Consider the following 24,956-nt stretch of genomic DNA (forward strand, 5'->3'; position numbering starts at 1 on the left):
AGAAAGTTTGATCTCACACCTGGTCCGTGGTTGAGAACCAAATCCATCCCTTTTATCAAAAGCCGTTTCTATGGCCATACAAAGTTTTTGCCATAGACCGCAAAATACAACTTTTGTTTGCTTACTAGGATATGTTTTCATGTGTAAATGGTATAAACTTTAAATGTTTTAACACTTACTTTTTGTTTTAGTTCCATCTGTTACTTTTTCTACCAAGTGCGACATTTAGCGTCAACGTTGCGACATTTAGCGGCAATCGATTTTTGTGCGACATATAGCGGCAACGTTGCGACATTTAGCGGTATGCGATTGCGACATATAGCGTTGATTGCGACATATAGCGTCAGCGTTGCGACATTTAGCGTTAGTTGCGACATATAGCGTTGTTGCGACATATAGCGTTGCTACACATGCGGTCTAATAACGGATGATGCTAATTAATAATACACGGAAAGAAAATTCTTCCAAACATGGATGAAATTCTAAGAACATTTAAAAACAGCCATCATAAAAAACAACAACAACAAAACTCAACTTACATAACGGTGTAACTACATGTATTACTAATATTTATTCATAGAACCCCGTCTTGTACTTTCCTTTGAAAAAATCGTATATTTTAATTACATATTTATAAGAAATAGCCTGATCATCTATTTACCATGATTATATATAAAGATAAAGTGTTCCGTTTTTATGATTAGAAAACATTTTTATCTTCCTCAGTATGTGTTTATATTATTAATATGTTATGTATTCACATATCAAAATAATGATCTTACCTTTCCCTACTCGACAAGTTCTGTTTTCATTTTCTGTGACTCAACTCAACAAGTACATTACCTAATGAAACCCCACGAAAATCACGAGAATATTCAAATAACACCTGATTTGTGAACGAATGAATTACAAGAGCGTAGCGGATGGTATCTTTGCTTGGCTTTGGAATGCTTTCTTAAACATGATAAAGTACATAAGTAATATGTTTCTTGTGAGTAATATTAATAAATACTGAGCTAAAAACTGATGTATGGATAGAAAAACAAAAGGGCATGTAGGTAAGATAGTTACCGCACTCGGAATAGGTCTGCATAGTATTTACAGACCCGGTGGCCTTTTAAAAACCTCGATCGCTACGCTCTCTCGGTCTTCAAATCGTCACCCGGGTCTGTAAATACTATGCAGACCTATTCCTCGTACGGTAACTATTACTTACAGATTAGCAGGGAAAACCCCCAAACATTCTTAATTCCGGAGTTTAACAGTCTATTTGTGACAAAGGTAGCAAAATGTAAACATTTAAGCGGTGTTTTGACTTCCATACTTAATCACTTTAACTGTACTTATTGCCAAAACGCAAATGATGGTTCAGAGTTATTATGGCTAATGAGTACTTTTTGGAAAATGTTACGTGACACAGTTACCAAAAAAAAAAAAAAGCTAATTTGAAATGATTAAATGATAGCATGAAATGATAAAAGGATAGCACTTCTAAAGGCTCCTGTGCATTGGTCGAATGTCCCACCACCTTTCGTTTTCTTTCGAAGTAACAAGTGTATTCAAATAGCTGCTAAGAGAGGGACTATTTTGATTTTTTTTCAGACTTAATGGGCCATTAATGAGATCGTCATATGAATAGCTTTATCATAGTGTACTACTGTTGTTTTATTGTATAGAATATTGTGCTGGGACCTTAATTATCAATATCCTAGTTTAAAAGCTTTCATTTACTTTAATTATAAAATCAATCCATTTATAAACATTAAAGCACAATCAATACATTGATTATAATCATAATTAACAAAAGATTGAGTGCATTAGTATTTTCATTTATATTGTAATACACAATCAATTAATATAAACACTGGTTTATTGTTACAGAGAAATATTTATAGAAATAGTTTGCACTTTATTAACTTCAAAGTTACTGAAATAAAACACTCCGCCCAGTTTGGTGTGCAGAAATTGCAAGTGCCACACAGTGCATTTAAAAGTGAAGACTATAACACCAATAAAAGACGCTTAGAATAGTTGTGAAGACATCACAAACCCCTCAAATTAATGGTTAAAAAATGCAGTAATTCAATGGCTAAAGACCCTGACATCTAGTCTGAAATTCAGCTTCTGCAAAAAAATTAATGATCTATATGATATAAACATGGGAACCAAATATCATGAAAAGATTCAAAATCAAGATTAAAATTTTGACATTGAACTTTCACCCTTGACCTCAAAAATCTGGTACCTGCTTATGAAGTTATCACCTCTTCTAAATCTTGGAAATTCTTTATATCTCATTCCTAGAATTGGTAGTTTCAACAGAGAAGAATATTTACATACTACAAAAGGATCCCTTGTGCTTATACTAGTCTTGGGCTTCTTAAGGTTTCCATGGCCGAGTAATGTTAAGGGCCTGAAATTCCATGACTGCTACAGGTTCAAATCCTGAAAGAGGCTTTGCATTCTTTCATGCCAGGAAGCTTGGTATCCAGCTACCTTGCAGAATGTTAATGCTCTTCTATGACCTGCAAGTGCCTGAAATAATGCACAGAGCAGCACCTGAGGTTCATTAGTGCCTGCAATAATGCTTAGAGAAGCACTTGAAGTCTGAAAGTGCATGAAATAATGCAATGAGGAGCACCTGAGGTTCACCAGTGTCTCATATTATGTACAGAGGAGCACCTGAGGTTGGCCAGTGCCTGAAATTATGCAGAGGAGCACCTGAGGTCAATTTGTGCCTGAAATAATGCACAAAGGAGCACCTGAAGTCCGCCAGTGCCTGAAATAGAGGTGCACCTGAGGGTTGCCAGTGCCTGAAGTAATGTACAGAGTAGCACCTGAGGTCTGCCAATGCCTAAAGTAATGCACAGAGGAGCACCTGAGGTCTGCCAGTGCCTGAAATAATGCACAGAGGAGCACCTGAGGTCTGCCAGTGCCTGAAATAATGCACAGAGGAGAACCAGATATCTGCAAGTGCCTGAAATAATGCACAGGGGACACCTGGGGTCTGCCAATGCCTGAAATAATGCACAGAGGAGAACCAGATATCTGCAAGTGCCTGAAATAATGCACAGGGGACACCTGGGGTCTGCCAATGCCTGAAATAATGCACAGAGTAGGACCTGAGGTCTTCACTCAAATTTGTTTAAAGCTAGAAGGTTGCTCTGCAACCTTGACAGTTTTGGTGTGACTTATAATCTTACAACACAAACAAACTTGTTCATCATGTAGCCATATTTCTGGGGAGACACAATACAATAATTTGCATTAATATGCAATATATTAATTGATAAAATAAAATCATATATGCTCTGCAATGTAATGACTTTTTTGAGGGATCAACAAGAATATCTGCATAATACTTCAGTAAACATAATAATAAATTATGAAGATAAGTCTATTTTTTCTTCCTGACTCAACCATTTTTATTTCTGTTTTTTTCTGTTTCGTAACCAAAGTCATGCTCCATAATATGACTCAATGGGAAAAGGCAATATTATACAAACAGGAATATTCCATTAAACTAAATCCTTTCATCTTTAAGCAAGTATAAAATGTCTTCATGCAAATAGATAAGAATTACAGCTTCATCATAAAGTAAAAGTAGCCGAGTTATCTCTTCACTCTAAGTCCATTTACATTTAGATAGCTAAATGCCATAAAAATAAATCAATGACCATAAGTTAATGTTCTTTCTGACACAAGGGCTGACTACACTAAACCCTCTTGTGGATACCAACAAAAACAATTTCTGACTGCCAAAGAAAGACAAAACTGGGAATAATCGAATAATCAATTAATTGCTAACAGTGACTTTCCGGATACAAATGAGAAATGCCAATTCTCCTTCATCATTATTGACCACAGACTCTATCATTTCTGTCAATAAAGCAGCAAGAACAGCAACAATACTCAACCCATCAAAGGGTTTAGCTAGATAATTTCACATTAAAAAAACATGTAATACTGGCGTGTATGTAAAAAAAAAATGGTTTATACTGATTTATTTTAGTTTGTATTGATAGTCAATATAAGCTTATAACTGACATACTCCAGAATCTGTTCCTAGAACCAACCAGTACTATTAAGTAATGAGTGTAAAGTTTCTTTTTCAAGGAAACAATGTCTTGCCCCTAATCCTTAGATAACAAGTCTGATGTGTTAACAACAGTCTCAGCCACACCACCACTTGTATATTAGTCTTAGAACATGTAGAAAATCAGCCACAACATTACTGTTTTAAGCAGACTGACAATTGGGAATTTTATGCTTTCCAAAAATGATTGGGAAAAATGTAAATTTTGGCATTGAGAATATCTCTGTTTACCTAAGGAAAAGATCTGTAATGACTATATACTATTGTACAAAGAAATGAGACTTAAGTGTTTTAAGGGAAGGCAATAAATAAGAAATGTTGAGAAAAAAGGCACTTTCTTCCTAGTCTTGTTTAAATATTAACAAAATGTTCACACATTTCAAATGATTGCAATATTCATGTGATCAAAAAAAGGCAAAATAATCTGGTCAAAAAATGATGCAAAACATTGCAAAATATATTTTTTGGTAGCTGTCCGGTTTAATGCTCAATAGCTCATTAGACTGAATCGGGCGACCGTGTTTGATTCAGGTCACTTTTGTTGTGATTTAGATCATGAAATCCTTTATACATGTATGGTCATTTGCACTGTACCTCTGCTCTGGTAATTATTGTGCGAAAGTTATCAGTTCCTTGCAAAAGTAAAGGCAACGAGTACTGGTAAACTGCTTGAAATCCTGTCAAGGAATGATAGGGTGGCTGAACTAGGCTCTGCTCTGGTGAATTGGATGTGGCTTACTGCTGTGATCTGGAGTCAAAACTACCAACACCCCACCATCAAGATATATTTTGCCTTTGTGATATAGCTATCAGTCATTTTGATAAACAGCATGAACATAAAGTTTGAATATTAAGTGAGAAAATGAAAATTACGTATATTACATGTTACATGTATCAACAAGAGCCATGTCAACATGGCCATCCCCCGCCGAATGGGTATGCTCATTGGAAGAATGTATATGTAGTACAGCAGAATAATTCAATTTTAAGAGGTCTATTGGTAATGAAAACTAATGGCTGAAGTGATAACAGATTTGAAACCTATGTGAATACTGATGGCTGAAAATAACAAAGGGCAATAACTGAAAAATAATTAATGCAGGGTAGGTTATCATTCTTGTGTGCTGCACCCCTGCTCAGTAAAATCTATGCACACATGAAGTTTCAAGTTGATAACTCAAAAATTTTTTGAGATAAGCTCAGGACAAAATAGTATGAAAAAGAACCAAGGGCAATAACTCAAAAATTATATAGGGAAGAGATATCATTCTTAAGCACAGCATTCCTCCTCAATAAGATCTATGCACCTATGACATTTCATGTTGACATCTCAAACACTTTTGAGTTATGCTCCACTCAGGTGAAAAATTAAGTATGAAAAATAACAAAGGGCAAAAACTCAAAAATTGTGAAAGGTAGAGTTATCATTCTTGTGCACTGCACACCTCCTGAGTGTGATCTATGCAGTTTCATGTTGATATCTCAAAGGCCTTTTAAGTTATGCTCTGAACAAAAATTAATTTTCAAAAATAACAAAGGGCAATAACTGAAAAAATATGCAGGCAAGAGTTATCATTCTTGTGCACTGCATTCCCCCTCAATGAGATACATCCACTTAATATGAAGTTTCAAGTTGATATCTCAAATATTTTTTGAGATAAGCTCCGGACAAAATAGTATGAAAAAAAAAAACAAAGGGCAATAACTCAAAAATTTTATAGGGAAGAGTTTTCATTCTTGTGCACAGCATACCTCCTCAATAAGATCTATCCACCTATGACATTTCATGTTGACATCTCAAACACTTTTGTTATGCTCAACTCGGGTGAAAAATTAAGTATGAAAAATAACAAAGGGCAATAACTCAAAAATTATGAAAGGTAGAGTTATCATTCTTGTGCACTGCACACCTCCTGAGTGTGATCTATGCACCTATGAAGTTTCATGTTGATATCTCAAAGGCCTTTTGAGTTATGCTCTGGACAAAATTAATTTTCAAAAATAACAAAGGGCAATAACTCAAAAATTATGCAGGCAAGAATTATCATTCTTGTGCACTGCACTCCTCCTCAATGAGATCCATCCACCTATGAAGTTTCAAGTCGATAACTCAAATATTTTTTGAGATAAGCTCAGGACAAAATAGTATGAAAAATAACAAAGGGCAATAACTCAAAAATTATGAAAGGTAGAGTTATCATTCTTGTGCACTGCACACCTCCTGAGAGAGATCTATGTACCTATGAAGCTTTATGTTGATATCTCAAAGGCTTTTTGAGTTTTGCTCTGGACAAAAATTAATTTTGAAAAATAACAAAGGGCAATAACTCAAAAATTATTCAGAGTAGAGTTATCATTCTTGTGCACTGCACTCCTTCTAAATGAGGTCTATCCACCAATGAAGTTTCAAGTTGATATCTCAAATACTTTTTGAAATATGCTCTGGACAAAAATGTCGGATGGAAGGACGGACGGAGACTATTTCTATATCCCCCACCACCTTTTCGGCAGTGGATAATAAAGGAACAACTAGTCAGTTCAGAAAGTATTAATGGTCATAGAAACAAATTATGAAATAAATAATTTTTTTGTACGATCATTCGAATAAACAACATTGATATTCCCTGTAATACCATTAACATTTGAACAGTGCTGGAATCGAAAGTGATTAAGCCTTTGTCACCAATATAGAGCACGCGATAAAGCTAAATTTCTGCATACATCTCTGTGCAGCATGACCAACTGTAGCTCAGTTTTTGTACTTTTATATCAAGTACCTTAAACTTAGAATGAACTGTTCCAATTTCAAAACGGGGCAAATCCATTATAAAAATTTAAAGCAGGTTAAAGGTTAAAATTGCTATGGCAACAAGAGATAATGAGCCAGTCACGATGACAATCAGAATTGATATAATAGCGCAAATGTTGTCATTCCACTATTTGCACTATGCATTTCAGTTGATTACATACCCGCAGTTTAATTATCAAACACCATAACTAAACACTTCTTCCTCACTGGTGAAAATCAATTCATTGATCAGTAAGTTAAACAATTTAATATTTTTTTAATCTTCCCAGGTGTCACTAAAATCTGAACAATCAAATGACTTTTATTGCCAGATTTGATCAATTGAAATCTAGGTCACAGCTAGAATTTAATGAAAACAATAGAAATCAGTGTTGTGTTTTATTTGTAGTTTGAGTAAGTTACATTTGAAATTTAAAATACAGTTACACAAAACAAAACAGTGTTTGTTTGTTTCATTTTACGCCTTTTCCGTACAGTATTTCAGTCATATAGGCAGGTAGTTTCCTAACCATCGTTCCTGGAGAGTAACACCAGCACTAGACTAGCTTCCTCTGCGCTAAACTACCAAAGCATCTCCCAGGGATCGAACCCACGCAAAAGAGGTTAAACTGGATTATAAGTCATCGACCCTTACTTCTCAAACGCAAAACAGTGAAGAAATGCAAAACAAAGACATTATAGCACTAACAAAGGCAAAACAAACATTATGGAAAAGCATAATATATTTATGTAAAAAAAAATACATAAAGCAAAGTAAAGGTATTGGTTATGTGAACCAAAAGGTTCTTATAAGAATGATAAAGTATTATACTGTGAAACAAAAGGCGTTATAACCCTGAACAAAATGTGTATTAACATGAAGCAATTCAAAAGGCGCAGTTAAAACAAAGGTATTTTAATGCAAATCAAGGCGTAATAATGTTTACAATCAAGATGAAATAATGTGAAACAAGGCATTGAAAAAGGCAAAATGCAAAACAAAATTGTTATAACTAACAACAAAATGTGTAATTAATAAAGCAAATTAAGACATTTTAGCATAAAAAACAAGACATAACTTAAACACAAAACAAAAGGCATAATAATATGCAAAACAAAAAATAATATTGTTACAGCTCAAAAGAAAATTGTTATGGAAAAAAACAACATAATAATAGAAACAAAAGAGTGACATTCTTTTGCCTTATGTGAGTTATCTATGATGCCTGTTTTTTGAATATGATTTCACCTTTATCACTTTTCATACTTTTAGACTGTCTCAAAATTATTTCAATTATTAGAATCTGTTGATTACTCAAGATATATGGAAACAAATTCTAAGCTCTCTTTATATTGTTTTATATGAGTGGATAATGGCCCAGTGGTAAATTAGTAATGCGTCTTCAGTAAGACAATAAAATTGTGAGATAAATCAATGGTTTGTATAGAACTATACATAATTAATGACCTTACTGATTGTATTCTTACTAGTAATTATAGAACACAATATCTTCCTTAATAACAACATCTCACACACATAATAAATATAAAATATTATCGATAATAGTCCACATGTAGATAAATGTATAGGAAACTAAGCATTGTGACCATAGGACAAAGCTGCCCCAACAATTGCCAGACATACAGACATACAATGGCAAAACTTATAATATTCCCCCCAAAAATGCTTGTGAAACATACATAGATCTTTTAAAGGCACATTATATTCCTCAGAAACAAATAAAAAAATTCTTCTTTTTTTTAAAAAAGCAGATTTGAGTTTTATTACTTTTAAAAAATGATTTTAGAGCATGTCAGTTGTTTGTCACCTGAAGAAAAGATGGCTAAATGTAAAATTATTTAACACAAAAGTAATAAAATGTAAACAGAAAAGTAATTTGACTTCCATACAAAATACTCAACATCACTATGATAATTGTACTAATTGCCAATTTAAGGCACCAGTAGCAAAAGATGGTGCAGGTAATTGGCCAATTAAAAACTTTCTGGAAGCTATAACAGGACACCAAAAATAAAAAGTTTTTGAGGAATGAAAAAAAAGCTAGAATGGGCCTTTAATGTAAGTAACTGACTCAAATTCACACTGTAGGAAACCTCTTCAATAAATGAGACTGCACAAAATTTGCACTGACTTATAATTGTAACCAAAAACCTATTGAACATTATATGCCCACCTAGATATTCCAGTACTCTCTTGATACTGTATAATTGTCTCAAATAACATTGAACAATAATAACTGAAATAAATAATTCAATGAGCAATGGTAACACAACAATAACACTGTAATTAAGAACAATTGTATTTACCATTGGATGGCTCTATACTTTTGTAACTTGATTCTACGGTAACAACTCTACAATCTGTGGTCATGCAAAAGTATGAATTTTAATTTCAACATTTAAAATTGTTTACAAAGCAAAAGATACCATTTTTTAAAGAAAAAATGCTTTCAAAGGTACAAGGGTAACTTAATATTGAAATGTTACTCAAAAATATTACCACTGAAAATGTCTTCATGAAATCAATAAAAGTTTAAAAATTTAAAGGTCCAAATGAATGTTGCATTTCCCATATATATCAATATCCCATATTGTAAATTTTGTGCCAAGGGGAACCATTTCTGACCTCTAGGGGTCATGATTAATAAAACATTTTTGTTTCTGAAATCGGTCAACTAGACAATGCTAGACATCAACATCTTAAATTGTCTCGGCCTCAATCAGTTGATGGTTACATTGGAACAATACCATAATTATAACAGCTCATTATGTTACAATTAGAAATCACACCATCTCATTGAATAAAAAAATATTTCTTCCATATCTCTGCTCTTACTCAGTATAACATTAAACTTAAAAAAACAAAACTCAATTTTCTTTCCAATATTCTACTATTTCTAAGAAACATAAACACAGTCTTTGACACTTTGACACAATTTGTTTCCACACTTGTGTCTAAATTTTTCCAGCAATGAGATTACAATTCCCTGAGTGGGACATAATTTTAAACCAAACTGAATCAGTGCTGAAATTACACTGAAATATTTATTGTTTTAGGATTAGATCTATATGCTTTGAAATTGCCAGATTTACATTTAACATTAAAAATATTAAATTTTTTTGTTAATATACTGCAAAATCATTATAATTTGTGGGGCACTAATTTTTTGTGTTGTCATGGATATGTCAATCCATGAATTTAATATCCATCGAAATTTCATTTTGTCTGCTTTAAGATTATTTTGCATCACATTATTTACTTTTTAACTGTTGAAAAAATAAACAGTCCACGAACAATACCCATATAAAATGTTCTTTGTGACAAAACCATGAAATTTCATGCCCACGAAATAAAGTGACTTCACAATAACAGACAAGCAATATTTAATTGTCATGTTCTTCAGTTTCTCTCAATAAAGTGTCATATATTTTCAGAAAATGTTTATTAGGATCTAATGTCAACAAAAAAAACTGTAAGTTGATTGCGATTCTCAACACTTCTAGCTTATTGTTAACACTCACTGTGCCCACATCTAATAACTTTGAATATTAGTAATTTATATATATACTGTACACAATATCAAATAAACAGCTATTTTCGCAAATGAATTAATTCAATGAATTCAATAATTTTTCTCAATGCAGTAATAGCTGAAAAATTCTTTCATCGCATAATAATAACAGATTCTTAGAAATGAGAATAATTATTTATCATATGATATCAAATGTTTTTCATGTAATGTAACTGTTATTATAATATTTCTTTTTATTTCAAACCTTATAAAATGTAACCAATAATCTTCCAGCATTTGCATCACATATAATGTTCCATTATTAGATCCAAAGTTATCATATTAGACTAAATGTTTCTATTTTCTGAGTCCAAAAATCGGTATCAAATCCATATTGCACTCTATCTAGATCAATTTTCATTTTTTCAAGTCCAAAACTCCTTTTCTGAATCCAAAAAGTTCAAATCAAATCCATATTGCACTCAATTTAGGTCCATTTTCCTTTTACGAGTCCCAAACTGCTTATTAAATCAATACTGTACTCTATCTAGATCCATTTCATCTTCTGGGTCCAAAACTTCTTATCAAATCAATATTTTACTCCATCTTAAGGCCCATTTTCAATTTCTGAGTCAAATCAATATTGTTTTCTGTCTAGCCTTGTTTTCATTTTCTGGGTGCATAAATACAAATCTTTATTGTACTTCTGTATACGCGTAAATGTTAAAAAACTGTTGGTGTCATTTTAATAAAGAACTCCTAATACAATCTGTTCAATACAATACTGATTCTATTGGACTCATACACAGCTGGAAAACCTATATTGGATGAAGCGCTATTTTTGACAGCTGTAAACTTTTCTAAATAGAATTCAATACTGTATTTAACAATCTATAATAAACTCATATCATTTACACATTGTGTAACATAACATGGCCTGTAAAACATTATAATAAGCTTATTTTCATTGATTTCAATGTCAGATTCATTGCCATATAGCACTCAAGGCTGCTTTATAACAATTTTGTGAGCTTGTTAAATAAAATTTTACAAAAACTCATGTGAAATTTATAATCTGTAGTGCAAAGTTTAAGTATCAAAATACACAAAAAAAAAAACCTCTGGTTACATGATAACTGATGGCTGATTAAACATTGTTAATTTGGGTAAATTACTAATTACCAGACAAAAAATATAAACTTTGTTCTTGATTCATGAAATAAAAATTCTATAATGAGTGACCAATGACAGCTATAATTCCATGGGTATGCAGCTTTATCAAAACTTATATAGGATATTCAACAGAATGAGTGTAAGCGTTCAATACTGAATTTATTGAAGGAGTCGATTAAAATTATATTATGCAAGCCAGTCTGGTGAGCATAATATATTTCATTCAACGAGTTCGATAAATTTAGTAATGAACTTACGTGAATTTAATATTCTTTTTATCACATAACCAAAATAAAGATCATTTGCAGTGAAATTTTTCATTGGCGCACCTATAGTATAACCCTTACATTTAGTGCGTCTTAAAGCTATGTTTATATAATGAATAAGACGTCGCGTCAATTTTTTAATATATGAACGGCCGTGCAATACCATTTTTACTTAGTCACAAAAGCGGCACAGATATGTGATAAATTTGTTTTCTGACAAGATGAGAACCTCAAAAGTCATCATTCATGGCACACCTAACTTTATCTTGTTAAAGAAAACCATTCTTATGAAACTATTTTTGCACTGAATGCTAAATAGATTGGCTATGACACTGTTACTTTTTTTCCTCAAAATAATGAGCCTTCAGGCTTTAACTTGTGACTTAATAATGATGGATTGATGGGAAAACTATAATTTAACAAAAAAATGTCTAGCCAGAGTGACCAAATGAACAGTTTTATCAATATAAATTGCATTACCCAGATATATTTTCTATTCAGCCAAACATCATGGCTGCTGTATGCAGAATAATAAACAGTCCCCCTGGGAAATCTACATCTTCTATCATCTTATACTCTAGTTATTATTTTGCACTTGAAAACAAATCAACAATAAAACATCTTTAAATTGGACAGTTTTAAGTGCAAAAAGGTTATGGCTAATATTCATGACTGACTTAAAGCATATGAAGGTACAAATTTGTTATTTACTGCTGTCCTAAAATGTGTCTAATTTTTCCTTTTTCTCGTTTTTTTTTTTTCAATAGACCTATATAATCGTGAAATTATATTTTGATAGCATAATTTAAAGTTTTTTGGTTTTTTTGGAAATGAATTAATGGCACTCACAAAGTTGCACAAAAGACAGCAAAGTACTAGTTTAAATTTTAGCCCTTATTTAAGTGTTTGATGATAATATCCTGCTTATCTATTTTTCTATAATGATTCATGTTTTACAAGAAAAAAAGTTTTTAAAATTGACAGCAGTCTCAATTGCCCCCTCATACAATCATAATCTCACAAAACAAACATGATAAACCTGCATGATTCAGTATAAATTCATCCTATAAATCATTATATAATATGATTTGATAGAGATCTCCCTTAACATTTAAATATGGCATCTGTGCAGTTGCCCGCATCTAAAAACACTGATTTTTGTTTGCCATTTCCATACTTGAGAGATAACTTTAATGAAAATAATTCCTTCTTATGATCTATTTTTCTATAATGGTTCATGATTTACAAGATTTAGTTAAATCAATAGATAAAAAAAATCTCAATTTGGCAATTAAGTCAAATTCATAGAGCTATTATTTCAAATGAATTTACCTTAACATCAATATAGCAAATAAAACAAACTTTACCTATATTATTATTCCATCATTATTACATTAAAAGGAGATTTACTCACCAGGGGTCAAAATCCTAAAAACATAAAATTTGAAATTCTTGCTTAGGTCAAGTGAATCACTTGTAATGGAAAAATCTACCACGGATAATAAAGAAATATGCTCAAAGTGACCTCCAAATGGTGACCATCAGATCCTTAAAGTATAAGGTTATTTAAAGGAGCTGATTTTAATTAAATCCTCAAAAATATTACCCAACTCACAGTTGATAAATTTACAATTTTACAAAAGACTTAAATTGAAGTTGAGCAGTTATTTTTAAATTTTACTAAAGAGGTCAATAAGTTCTTTTAAGTTTAGAAATTTATACACCAAATCACTTAAACCTTATTGAATGGAGCAAGAAACAATGCATAAATAATTAAATATTTTACATTTTAAAATCAAAAGGTATTCTTGCATAAACCATAAGGGATTGTCTCAAAAAGTTTCAACAACCAAGGGGATTGTCTCAAAATAGTAATTCATCATTTCAAAACAACCAAGGGGATTGTCTCAAAATAGTAATTCATCTATTATATATATGGCAGTGTACTTCCTTCCATACATGTATATAGCCTTTCACAGCAGACTCAGTGCCATAATATATCCATAAATATGGGCTTCTTTTTCTCAATTAAGAAAGAAATACAGCCTCACAACTTTTGAGTTCATGATTGTAACCTTTCATACAAAGTCTCTGAAGAAATAACCAGCTCATAAAATATCTTCTTAAAACTAATTTCTTATCAAAAGGTTTCATACAATTTGCTTCAACACAACTCCTGATTTCTCATGGGAAACTTAATGAGAAAAATACTACACAAGAGAGAGAAAAAATTTCAAAAAAAAATAAATAAATAAACAAGAGAGCCATGATGGCTCTGAGGTCGCTCACCTGTATATAGCCCCCCCACACACACACCCATAAGAAGATGTTTCATGCTAAACATCTAAGCTCTAGCTCATTGGGCTTTATAAAAGAAGATTTTTTTAAAGTTTTTACTATACACATATAGTTAAAAACAATGACACCCCTGGGGCGGGGCCAGTTTTGACCCCAGGGCTTTTATTTGAACAAACTTTGTAGACACTAACTAGAAGATGTTTCATGCTTAATATCTAAACTCTAGCTGTTTGGGTTTTTTCAAAGAAGATTTTAAGTTTTTGCTATACACATATAAGGAAAAATCAATGACCCCCGGGGCGGGGCCAATTTTGACCCAAGGGCTTTTATTTGAACAAACTTTGTAGACACTCACTAGAAGATGTTTCATGCTTAATATCTAAACTCTAGCTATTTTGGTTTTTTCAAAGAAGATTTTTTAAGTTTTTGCTATACACATATAAGGAAAATCAATGACCCCCGGGGTGGGGCCAATTTTGACCCCAGGGCTTTTATTTGAACAAACTTGGTAGACACCTATAAGAACATGTTTGATGCTAAATATCTTAGCTCTAGCTCTTTGAGTTCTTTAAAAGAAGATTTTTTAAGTTTTTACTATATGCATATAGGGAAAATCAATGACCCCCTGGGGCGGGGACAATTTTGACCCCAGGGCTTTTATTTGAACAAACTTGGTAAACACCTATAAGAAGATGTTTCATGCTAAATATCTAAGCTCTAGCTCATTGGGCTTTTTAAAAGAAGATTTTTTTAAGTTTTTACTATACACATATAGTTAAAAACAATGACACCCCTGGGGCGGGGCCAGTTTTGACCCCAGGGCTTTTATTTGAACAAACTTTGTAGACACTTACTAGAAGATGTTTCATGCTTAATATCTAAACTCTAGCTATTTGGGTTTTTTCAAAGAAGATTTTTAAGTTTTTGCTATACACATATAAGGAAAATCAATGACCCCCGGGGCGGGGCCAATTTTGACCCCAGGGCTTTTATTTGAACAAACTTGGTAGACACCTATTAGAACATGTTTGATGCTAAATATCTTAGCTCTAGCTCTTTGAGTTCTTTAAAAGAAGATTTTTTAAGTTTTTACTATATGCATATAGGGAAAATCAATGACCCCCTGGGGCGGGGCCAATTTTGACCCCAGGGCTTTTATTTGAACAAACTTGGTAGACACTCACTAGAAGATGTTTCATGCCAAATATCTAAGCTCTAGCTCTTAGGGTTTTTTAAAAGAAGATATTTAAAGTTTTTTCTTTCGGTTGCCATGGCAACCAGAGTTCTGCATGGAATTAAATTCTTTGAACAATTTTTAAAGGTGACCACCAAAGGAACATTCCTGTGAAGTTTGGATGAAATTGGCCTAGTGGTTTATGAGGAGATGTCATTTAAAGTAAAAGTTTACGGACGACGGACGACGGACGGACGCCGGACGAAAAGCGATCACAAAAGCTCACCCTGTCACTTTGTGACAGGTGAGCTAATAAATAAAGGGAGCTTTTTTTTTTCTCTTGAATTTGATGATATTTTTTTTTTACATTTTTTTTTTTTACATTTCTTAAGTAGAACCACCTACATTCTGTTAAACTACCCGGATAGCTTTCCCATATTCCTGACGGCTTCAAACCTTAGTAACAGCCGTGAGGGGTGATCTGAGGTCCGCAACATTAACCACTCAGCCAAAATAATATTCAATTTTGTCAATGAGTAGAAATAATCATGAATTTTAGCTTATGTGGTTTGTTAATTAGCTGAATAGTATAATATGCTTCTAAAAAATTATTAAAGCAGCATGAGATTCATACTAATTTTCATGAAAATTTTGAAAATGTATTAAAAAGTAAAGTATTTCTAAGTGAACAAAGAAATTAATTTACACTGCAAACAGCACTTCAATCCATATAAATTACCGAATAAAGAGCAAACCATGACAAAAAAGTCCTTAACACTGTGTTAGTCGCACAGTAGAAATATGGTGATAAATACTGTAAAATCAATAATTCATTGCATGGTACATGTAAATTATTACTTGAATTGTCAATATTTTTACTCTTTTTTTAAAATCTTAGTACTTTTTTCTGAAGCTTGATTTCCTTGAAATTTTTGGTTTTATCTGGAGGCATGCAGTTTTAATAGGAAAACATTTTTCGTAAGTATGATATTAATTTTTATTTAGAGTTTCCTTATTTCTGAAATAGATCTCTTTTAATATTCAAGATTATAAAGTCTCCATAAGGTCAGCTTTGTTTAAATTTTGCATTCTGAGTTGTCCAATAATGGAGCTTACAATATTATTATATTATCAATTTTTCAGTTCTTTACAGTGGCCATTAGGGGAGTCATACCTTAAATGACCTTCCTTTGTTTTTATAATGTCAAAACCAACACTCACAGTAGAGGTGCAATCTGTTACTGGCAGATTCTGGTCTTACACAACAACTGACTAAGTATAAACTGCACTAACTGTTTAGATGTCACATACTTACTTATTGCTTGTAGAAATTAGGTCATAGTAGAAAATGAAGTTTCAAGAACAACAAAAATTGTGGAACTTATTGTTCCATATGTATGTACATGTATATCTACACATAATAGGTGCATTATTTTGGTCTCAACTCACTTGTAGATAATTCTAAACTTAAAGCAGGAAAACCAAAAATGTCACCCCTTCAAATTCAAAATTGACCATCTAAGGGAAATTCTAATAACAACCTTATTAAATATTCACCAAATATAACTTTGTATAAAAATTAATAGATCTAGTGTCTTCATTATAATTTCATAAAATAAGAGTTTCTTAACAATTAATATTTTATGTATAAAGTTATTTCAATATCAAAATAGTGAAATTTTATTCAACAAGACAAAAATCAATATCAGAGTTGATTGCTTTTGACAAAGATCTTAAAATATATGAAGTTCCAATATCCAATTTGTAATAAATTGACGCCAGTAACTTTTCAATTTTACAGTAACTGTCACTTTTCAATTTTGCAGTATTGGTAACTGTAACTTTTCTACTTTGCACTTTCAAAAAAAGCTTTGTATGAGATATTAAAGAATGAAAATGCATGTAGAAAGACCTTCAATTTTGGTTTGGTGAAAATGAAAAAAAAATATGAGTTTAAAAAAAATCTCTATTTCAGAGCTGATAAGGCTTAAATTTTGGAATCTTTACAGGACAAAAAAATACACCCCTGTACATCTGAATTTACTTCATATTTTATAACTCCTTCACCAGAGGTTGTGTCCTTAAGTGTCAACAGTAATGATGGTTTGTGTATGATAAATTATTAGAACAAATGAAAATACAATAAAAAGATAAATTCAATAATATGACATACTTTCTATGCTGAAGGCTAAAAAAAATTTAATTTACACTTACCACAATGAATTAACTTGAACTAACTCTTAGCACAATAAATATTTTAAATGAACTTGTACATCTTTCAATCTGGACAAAACCATTTATCATTTTTAAAATATGTGTCGACTTGAAGTTGCAAGAGTAGCAAACAGTGCAGACCATGATCAGACAGCATGGATGGTGCCACTTGATTTTGGTCTGCACTGGTCCCAGGTGTGGAATCCATTGCCACAAGGAGGCTTAGGTTTAAATTCACCGAAATTATTTTATAATTAAGAAACAATCATTTTCTTATAACAGGTAAACTACGGATCTAAAATTTTTTTTAATTGATTTGTATAATAATTATGTATTTTTTATGTGGTTTCATATTTTGGTGAAATTAAATTTGTATTCATATATATATTTAAATAAAAACAAACCTCATTGGTTGCTCTAAGACGTTTATTTTCCTGACGCCATGACAACGCTGTAAAATTTTCAAAGAAATTACCATCCGACTCTTGGACCCTGAAAATAAACAAAATGCAGACAATAACAGTCTGAACAAAATGTCAATGCAAGAGCTTGCAGGCATTAAGTTCATTAATATAAAGTACCTTATATTAATTGTAAAACAAAATTTGTTTTTTTCCAACTATGAAGTAACTTCAAATCCAAAGTATGAATCTTCATTAAAATGACCAAGAGAATAGGACAAAATATATTTCAATGTTAAATTTGTCCTGTCAAGGATTCAAGTTCATATAATAGTAAGAATTTGATAAAACAGTACTGTTCTTTTGCATTTGGATTCTTTAAAGGCTTTACTGAGTTCAACTAGAAATGTGTCCATAGGACACGGGTGCCCCCACCGCGCCACTGTTCTGTCAATCTTTTAACTAAGTCAAGGGAAATAACTCTACAAATACTGGATAAATCCAGAAGCGAAACCCCAGGTGCAAATCTAAATATGCTGAGCAACCTGCCCATAAGGTTTAATGACTATGTCAAATCCTTTTTGAGTAAATTGCGACACAAGTTGAAAATTGCAAAAAATTTCTAAGTGAAGGGCAATAACTCTAAAAATACTAAATAAATCCAGACGAAAATACCTGGTGCACAACTGCACATGCTGATCAATATTCCTGTAAAGTTACATGACTCTAGGTCAAATACTTTTTGAGTTACGTGCGACACATGTTGAAAATTGCAAAATTTTACTAAGTCAAGGGCAATAACTCTGAAAATACTAAAACTATCCACACGAAAATACCCAGGTGCACAACTACACATGCTGATCAACATTCCTGTAAAGTTTCATGACTCTAGGTCAAATACTTTTTGAGTTACATACGACACAAGTTTAAAATTGCAAAATTTTACTAAGTCAAGGGCAATAACTCTGAAAATACTAAAAATATCCAGATGAAAAAACCCAGGTGCACAACTACACATGCTGATCAACATTCCTGTAAAGTTTCATGACTCTAGGTCAAATAGTTTTTGAGTTACATGCGACACAAGTTGAAAATTGCAAAATTTTACTAAGTCAAGGGCAATAACTCTGAAAATACTAAAAATATCCACACGAAAATACCCAGGTGCACAACTACACATGCTGATCAACATTCCTGTAAAGTTTCATGACTCTAGGTCAAATACTTTTTGAGTTACGTGCGACACAAAAGTGAACGGACGGACGGACGGACGGACGGACGGAAGGACGGACAGACGGACGGACGGACAAGGGTAAATCTAAATGCCCGCCACTAACGTGGGGGCACAAAAAGCCTAAAACAATCAAATTTGAAATTCTTACATAAATCAAGTGAAACACTTAAAATTAAATGAGCAGCATCACAACAAAACCAACATAATGGGTTTATGACCAGCATGGATCCAGACCAGCCTGCGCAGTCTGATCAGGATCCATGCTGTTTGCTATCAGTTTCTCTACTTGTAATAGGGTTGGTAAGCGAAAAGCATGGATCCTATCAGACTGCGCGGATGCGCAGGCTGGTCTGGATCCATGCTGGTCGCAAACCCATTATGTTGGTTTTGTCCTGACGCTGCTCATTAATGAAAATCAATTTTTTGTGCGATTCTTAGCATGATTTATCTTAAGTGAAGTGTTGCAACACTTTTCATTTTGCAATACAAAAACTTATGATTCTGGCAGGAAATGATCTGAAAATGTGCACATAAGTTAATGGTACAAAAAAATATTTCTAGTCCCTTTCTGTAAAAAACTCAGTGGAGTCCCTTTAATCAATTATCAAATTCCTATTATAAACAATGGGCAATATATGTTTTCAAATTTGACTTCAAAAACGCTAAAAATAAACATATTTTGTAAGTAAATAATTTTCATTACTGGTATAATAAATTCTCATTGCAAAATCAAATGGTCATGAATTAAGGCCAACCAAAAGTTACATGCCTGTTTAAAGATGTATAAAGGCAGATATAAAAACAGAGTTCATGTGACATAACAACAGCTGTCACATGTGGAAAGAAAAAGTATTTTCTTTCTTTTCATAAATGTTAGGTGGTAGCATGTATAAAACTTGCGTAAATTTTGGAAAATTATTTCGGGCCAGCGTAAATGTTAATAAAATTTAGTTAAATATAAAGTAGAATAAATTCAAAAATAAAATTCGGGCCAGTAAATTCAAAATCTTAAGTTCAATGACTGATTTTGTTGTAGATTGTCTCTATCTCTTTTATAAAACCAAGTCAAAGTCAATGTGGACCATGATCTTAGTAATTTTTGTTGTGGTCTCACTGTGCTAGGCCAAGTGTCAAGTAAAATATCTGTAAAATATCTAAACACTGGCCTTGTGATTGCTGAATTAAATTTTTCTTTAAGATTTTTCTTACTAAAGTTTATAATAAAATAGAATCCTGGCTTTGGCTGACCCCACCATACGAGGGCTGTAAATGTAAGTTTTTAATTTTGTTACATCTACATTAGAACTTAATCTGGTGTCAGCTATTTTTTCTTTTTCTTTTTTGTTCTGTTTTTTTTTCTTCAAAGAGAATTGCATTAAGCTAGATGAAGTTTACAGATCACTTTGTAAATGTGATGTTTGCTAAACCTTTAATGAATCATCAACAATCTCAAATTAATATCATCATATAAAGAAAATAATCTCAATAACAACAATTTAAAGATAGTAATCTTAAATCAGAAAAGTAAATCTTGTATATCAATTATATTTGCGAAGTATTAAATAAAAAATATTTATATAATTTACCCTTGATAATTCATTGTAATTGTTCAATATTAAACCTGTTGAACGAACTCTACTTTAATAAATATCCGCAAGCACTCTAGAATAACCATTTCCACTCTCATGCCTCAGTAAAATCCAATTGGAAAGCATTTACCATACAGGTCTTTTAGTTCTATCCGTTAAACCATGCTTTCAGGAGCACTGCCTCAATACAACACTTATCCAAATTCATTGATGTTAAAACACTGCAAACACGGATGGATGAAATATATAGATGACAAGGTTTAATGATTTTTAGCGACACTGTATATTATACCTGACCGTATTTCATTCTGTTACCCATAATCAATATATATTCTATAGTTTACAAAAACATGTTTGAATAGAGGCAACACACACTTTTATTGGGTAACTTAACGACAAACCTTAAGGTTTTGCCAGTTTCCAATGCCAATAACAAATGATTACATTTCCTGTTTTTTCGGGGAAAATATTCAGATTATTGAATTAGTCGTGCACAAATGTCCTGTAATACTACGAGATACAGTAACTAACAGTGCTCCGGTTACTATGCATAATACATGAGCACATGATTTGCGGCACTACGTAGAATAGGAGGAAAATTGAAAGCTCTAATGGTAGGCTGGCACCATACCAATAACTATTGAGCTATTGTAGAGTCACCAGCTCACTGATGTTTATCTTTCCTGTTAAACAATATGTCATCAACATACTGCAATAACTCATTAACTCCTGTCAAATTTAGAAAGATTTAACACGTTACTGCACTAAAGTGACGATGTATTCCCTTAACTCCTCCTAACTACACACTAGAAATATTTCAAAGAGTTCTCTTCAACTGGGTAAAAGTACCTCCGAAGATAATTTAGATAGCCTACAGAAGGTTTTGTTTTTTTTCAAAGGAAGATATATCTTCTTAAATTTTACAAATCATTAAAAATGACTGTACAGTGAATTTGCTTTATGTTGTTGATAATTGCTACTTTAATACATTACGCTCTTGCTGTGAGTAATACATAATGTATTTGGCCAGGTAATAAATTTGAATACAACTAATATTCTTTTATCTGAATATTTTCACTGAAAAATCAGAAAATACATGTATATTCATTTGTTATTGGCATTGGAAACTTGCAAAAACTTAAGGTCTGTCATTAAGTTACCCAATAAAAGTGTGTGTTCAAGCAGCCTCTATTCAAACATGCTTTTGTTACGACAAAACCAACATAGTGCATTTGTGACCAGCATGGAATTAGACCAGCCTGCGCATCCGCGCAGCCTGATCAGGATCCATGCTGTTCGCTATCGGTTTCTCTACTTGTTATAGGGTTTGTAAGCGAACAGCATGGATCCTGATCAGACTGCGCGGATTATTATGTTGGTTTTGTCATGATGCGGCTCATATATTGATTATGGCCTGTCATAAAGAAACCCATGAATACAGCATGCTTTAATGGAACCATAACAGAACCCTTGAATCTAATAATGCCATAATAAAAACCTCTGAATACAACTTGCCATAATGAAAGTTTGAAACCCTACAATACAGCTTGCCATAATGAACCTTGAATATAATTTGGCATAATAAAACCCTGCAATACAGCTTGCCATATTAATGAAACCCTTGAATATAATTTGGCATAATAAAACCCTGCAATACAGCTTGACATATTAATGAAACCCTTGAATATAATTTGGCATAATAAAACCCTGCAATACAGCTTGCCATATTAATGAAACCCTTGAATATAATTTGGCATAATAAAACCCTGCAATACAGCTTGCCATATTAATGAAACCCTTGAATATAATTTGGCATAATAAAACCCTACAATACAGCTTGCCATAATGAAACCCTTGAATATAATTTGGCATAATAAAACCTTCCAATACAACTTGTCATGATGAAACCCTCCAATACAACTTGTCTTGATAAAAAAATCTTTAATATAAGTTGCTTTAAAGAAACCCTCAAATATAGTTTGCCTTATGCAGTGAGTCTTACTAAAACCTTGATTGTATAATTGTCTTAATGAAACCCTTGAATCTGAAATTGCAACTAAATAACAACCCCAGAACATACAGAATAATAGAAGAAAACCTGACAATCAATTTGCTGAAAAAATGCTTTGATATAATAAAACTGTTTGGTTAATATGTAGAACTGTTCCTGTGGGAGATATTTAGTTAATGTGCACCATCCCATAATATGAAACTTCTTCAATACATCTACCTTAAATAGTCAATAAATAACATGTCTCAGGTGGTTTTGTAGCTTTTATAGTTAAAACTACTCCATCAGGATTACTCCATACAGTCATATTTGTATAAAAAAAAACAAAGGAAAGTGCTGAAAGGAGTAACTCTGTGAAGTGTATTTAACTTCCTGTAATAAGAATAATACAGACTTACAGTACATTTTTTTTATCTCGATAAATTAAAAGGACAGAGCAAAACACCTTAATGCCAAATGTAAATTTGTAAACAACAATTAAAGAAGGTGGCACAATTTATAGCTGTCATGCTAGATATTCAAAATATAATCTTAAATAAGTAAAAAAGTGTTTTATTTTGGTTTCTTATATTGATGATCGTGACATGAGTTGATAATCAGGGCTTTTTTCCTTCTATAGAAGGAACAGGTTAAGGGCTGCTCCCCCACCCCCCCAAAAATCTTTAAAATCATGCAGTTTTTCCCAAAAATTGAATTTGCATTAAGTTTTTTTCTTCCTCTTTTGCAAATATTTCTGTGTAATTTTTCCCCAAAATTAAGGGCATGGCTGCTTCCCCAACATCTGAAAAAGAGCACTGATAATAAAGAAGGCATTTTTTAAAAAAACTCTCTGGAAATTATTAATAAGACTTCACGTTCCTGTAAAACATTTTAAATCACATGGAGACACGGACAATTATATCAATTTTTGTTTGTTGTCCTGCTTTGAATTTGAAATTTAAAGAACTTAAGAAGATTGCCTAATAAAACATCAGCATCTTAACTATCATTAAATGATTATTGACTGAGCTAAAACATCTAAAATGAGATCATTCTTAAACATAAATTGTTACCATCTTACTCTGTTAATTTGTTTATGACTTCCACACATGCATTGGCTATTTGCAAATGGCGTTCCTAATTCTAAGGGAAGTAACTCTTGCTTTATTAATATCGTAGACTGGATAGGATCAGGAAATGAGAAACGTATTTGATATTATTGAAAAGTTTACTACTTCTAGAATATGCAGATAGAACGTAATTCAATACAAATAAGTATTTTTAATGCTACAAGTACAAGTGCGTATACGAAACCCATATCTGACAACAATATGTGTCTTCCCAGATTCATGCAGATTCAATGCTTTCAAAAACTTAAAGAGTTGGAAAACACTAATTAGGACACATAAACTTATGATTATGAGTTTCTTAGTCCTATTTAGGAATTTACAAATTTCTAATCATGAGTTTCTTACAGAACATTAAACTTTAGGCTAACACCAAGTCACTTCAGAACATAGATCTAGATCTTATTACTATTTCGCAAAAAAAAAAAAAAAAATCATCAACAATCACAATGTAGTCCAAGCCCCATCAAGGATATGTCATGGTTTCCTTTAATCAAAAAAGTGTTAGCTAAGTTGTCAACTTTCGACCTATGTACATGTACATGACCATGTATATGAATGTCTTCAATAACTTGTCAAATCCGGATTTGACCTTTAGTAATTTTGAAGATACAATTAAGGTATTCATGTAGGATGGCCGTGTATATAGTTTGAAAGTTGACAAATGACTGTTTATTTACGTCGGGTTTTCCACTCTTTTCTACTCGTTTATTAAAAACAGGAGGTTTTGAAGTTCAACAAGTTAGAAAAAATATGTGTCTCAATTCCAAATAAAGGTTCACAAAAATAGCATTTAAAAGCATTTTAATTAGTTGCAATCTTATGCGTGAATAATATTGCTTACTTTACGCGAACAGATCTACACTTTTCTGAAATAATAATTCGTAATATTTATGTATAGGTAATATAAGATGATAGACACGAGTGCAATAATGATCAAATGTTACAATATGCTTTTGAAAAACTTTAGAGTTTGAAGGTTCCAGTGTGATAAATGTAAATTCCGTATTATTTGTTACTTTTGTTGATCGAAAAAGCAATTTAATGGCAATTTTCGCCCGTTGTTATTTTGA

At 32.2% G+C, this 24,956-nt stretch overlaps 1 protein-coding gene across 6 annotated transcripts in view; it reads right to left on the reverse strand.

The window, feature by feature from the left end:
* The window catches only part of LOC132739868 (BAI1-associated protein 3-like), a 105,278-nt gene extending 81,386 nt beyond the window's left edge, over positions 1-23,892 (reverse strand). For 3 of the 6 annotated variants that reach the window (XM_060727680.1, XM_060727682.1, XM_060727678.1), the window contains exons 1-2: positions 23,830-23,883; positions 17,947-18,034 (exon numbers count right to left, since the gene is read on the reverse strand). In XM_060727680.1, coding sequence (XP_060583663.1) covers positions 17,947-18,034; positions 23,830-23,867 — 126 coding nt within the window. In that variant the 5' untranslated portion in view covers positions 23,868-23,883. Of the gene's footprint in view, positions 1-9,212; positions 9,267-17,946; positions 18,035-20,763; positions 21,191-23,829 lie in introns of those variants that run through there. The other 3 variants (XM_060727683.1, XM_060727684.1, XM_060727681.1) reach the window with 3 other exon arrangements.
* Positions 23,893-24,956: the final 1,064 nt, after the last annotated feature.

The sequence above is a fragment of the Ruditapes philippinarum genome, unplaced genomic scaffold (assembly GCF_026571515.1).
Source record: "Ruditapes philippinarum isolate M1 unplaced genomic scaffold, ASM2657151v2 ctg315_1_1_1_1, whole genome shotgun sequence".
Taxonomy (NCBI): Eukaryota; Metazoa; Mollusca; class Bivalvia; order Venerida; family Veneridae; genus Ruditapes; species Ruditapes philippinarum.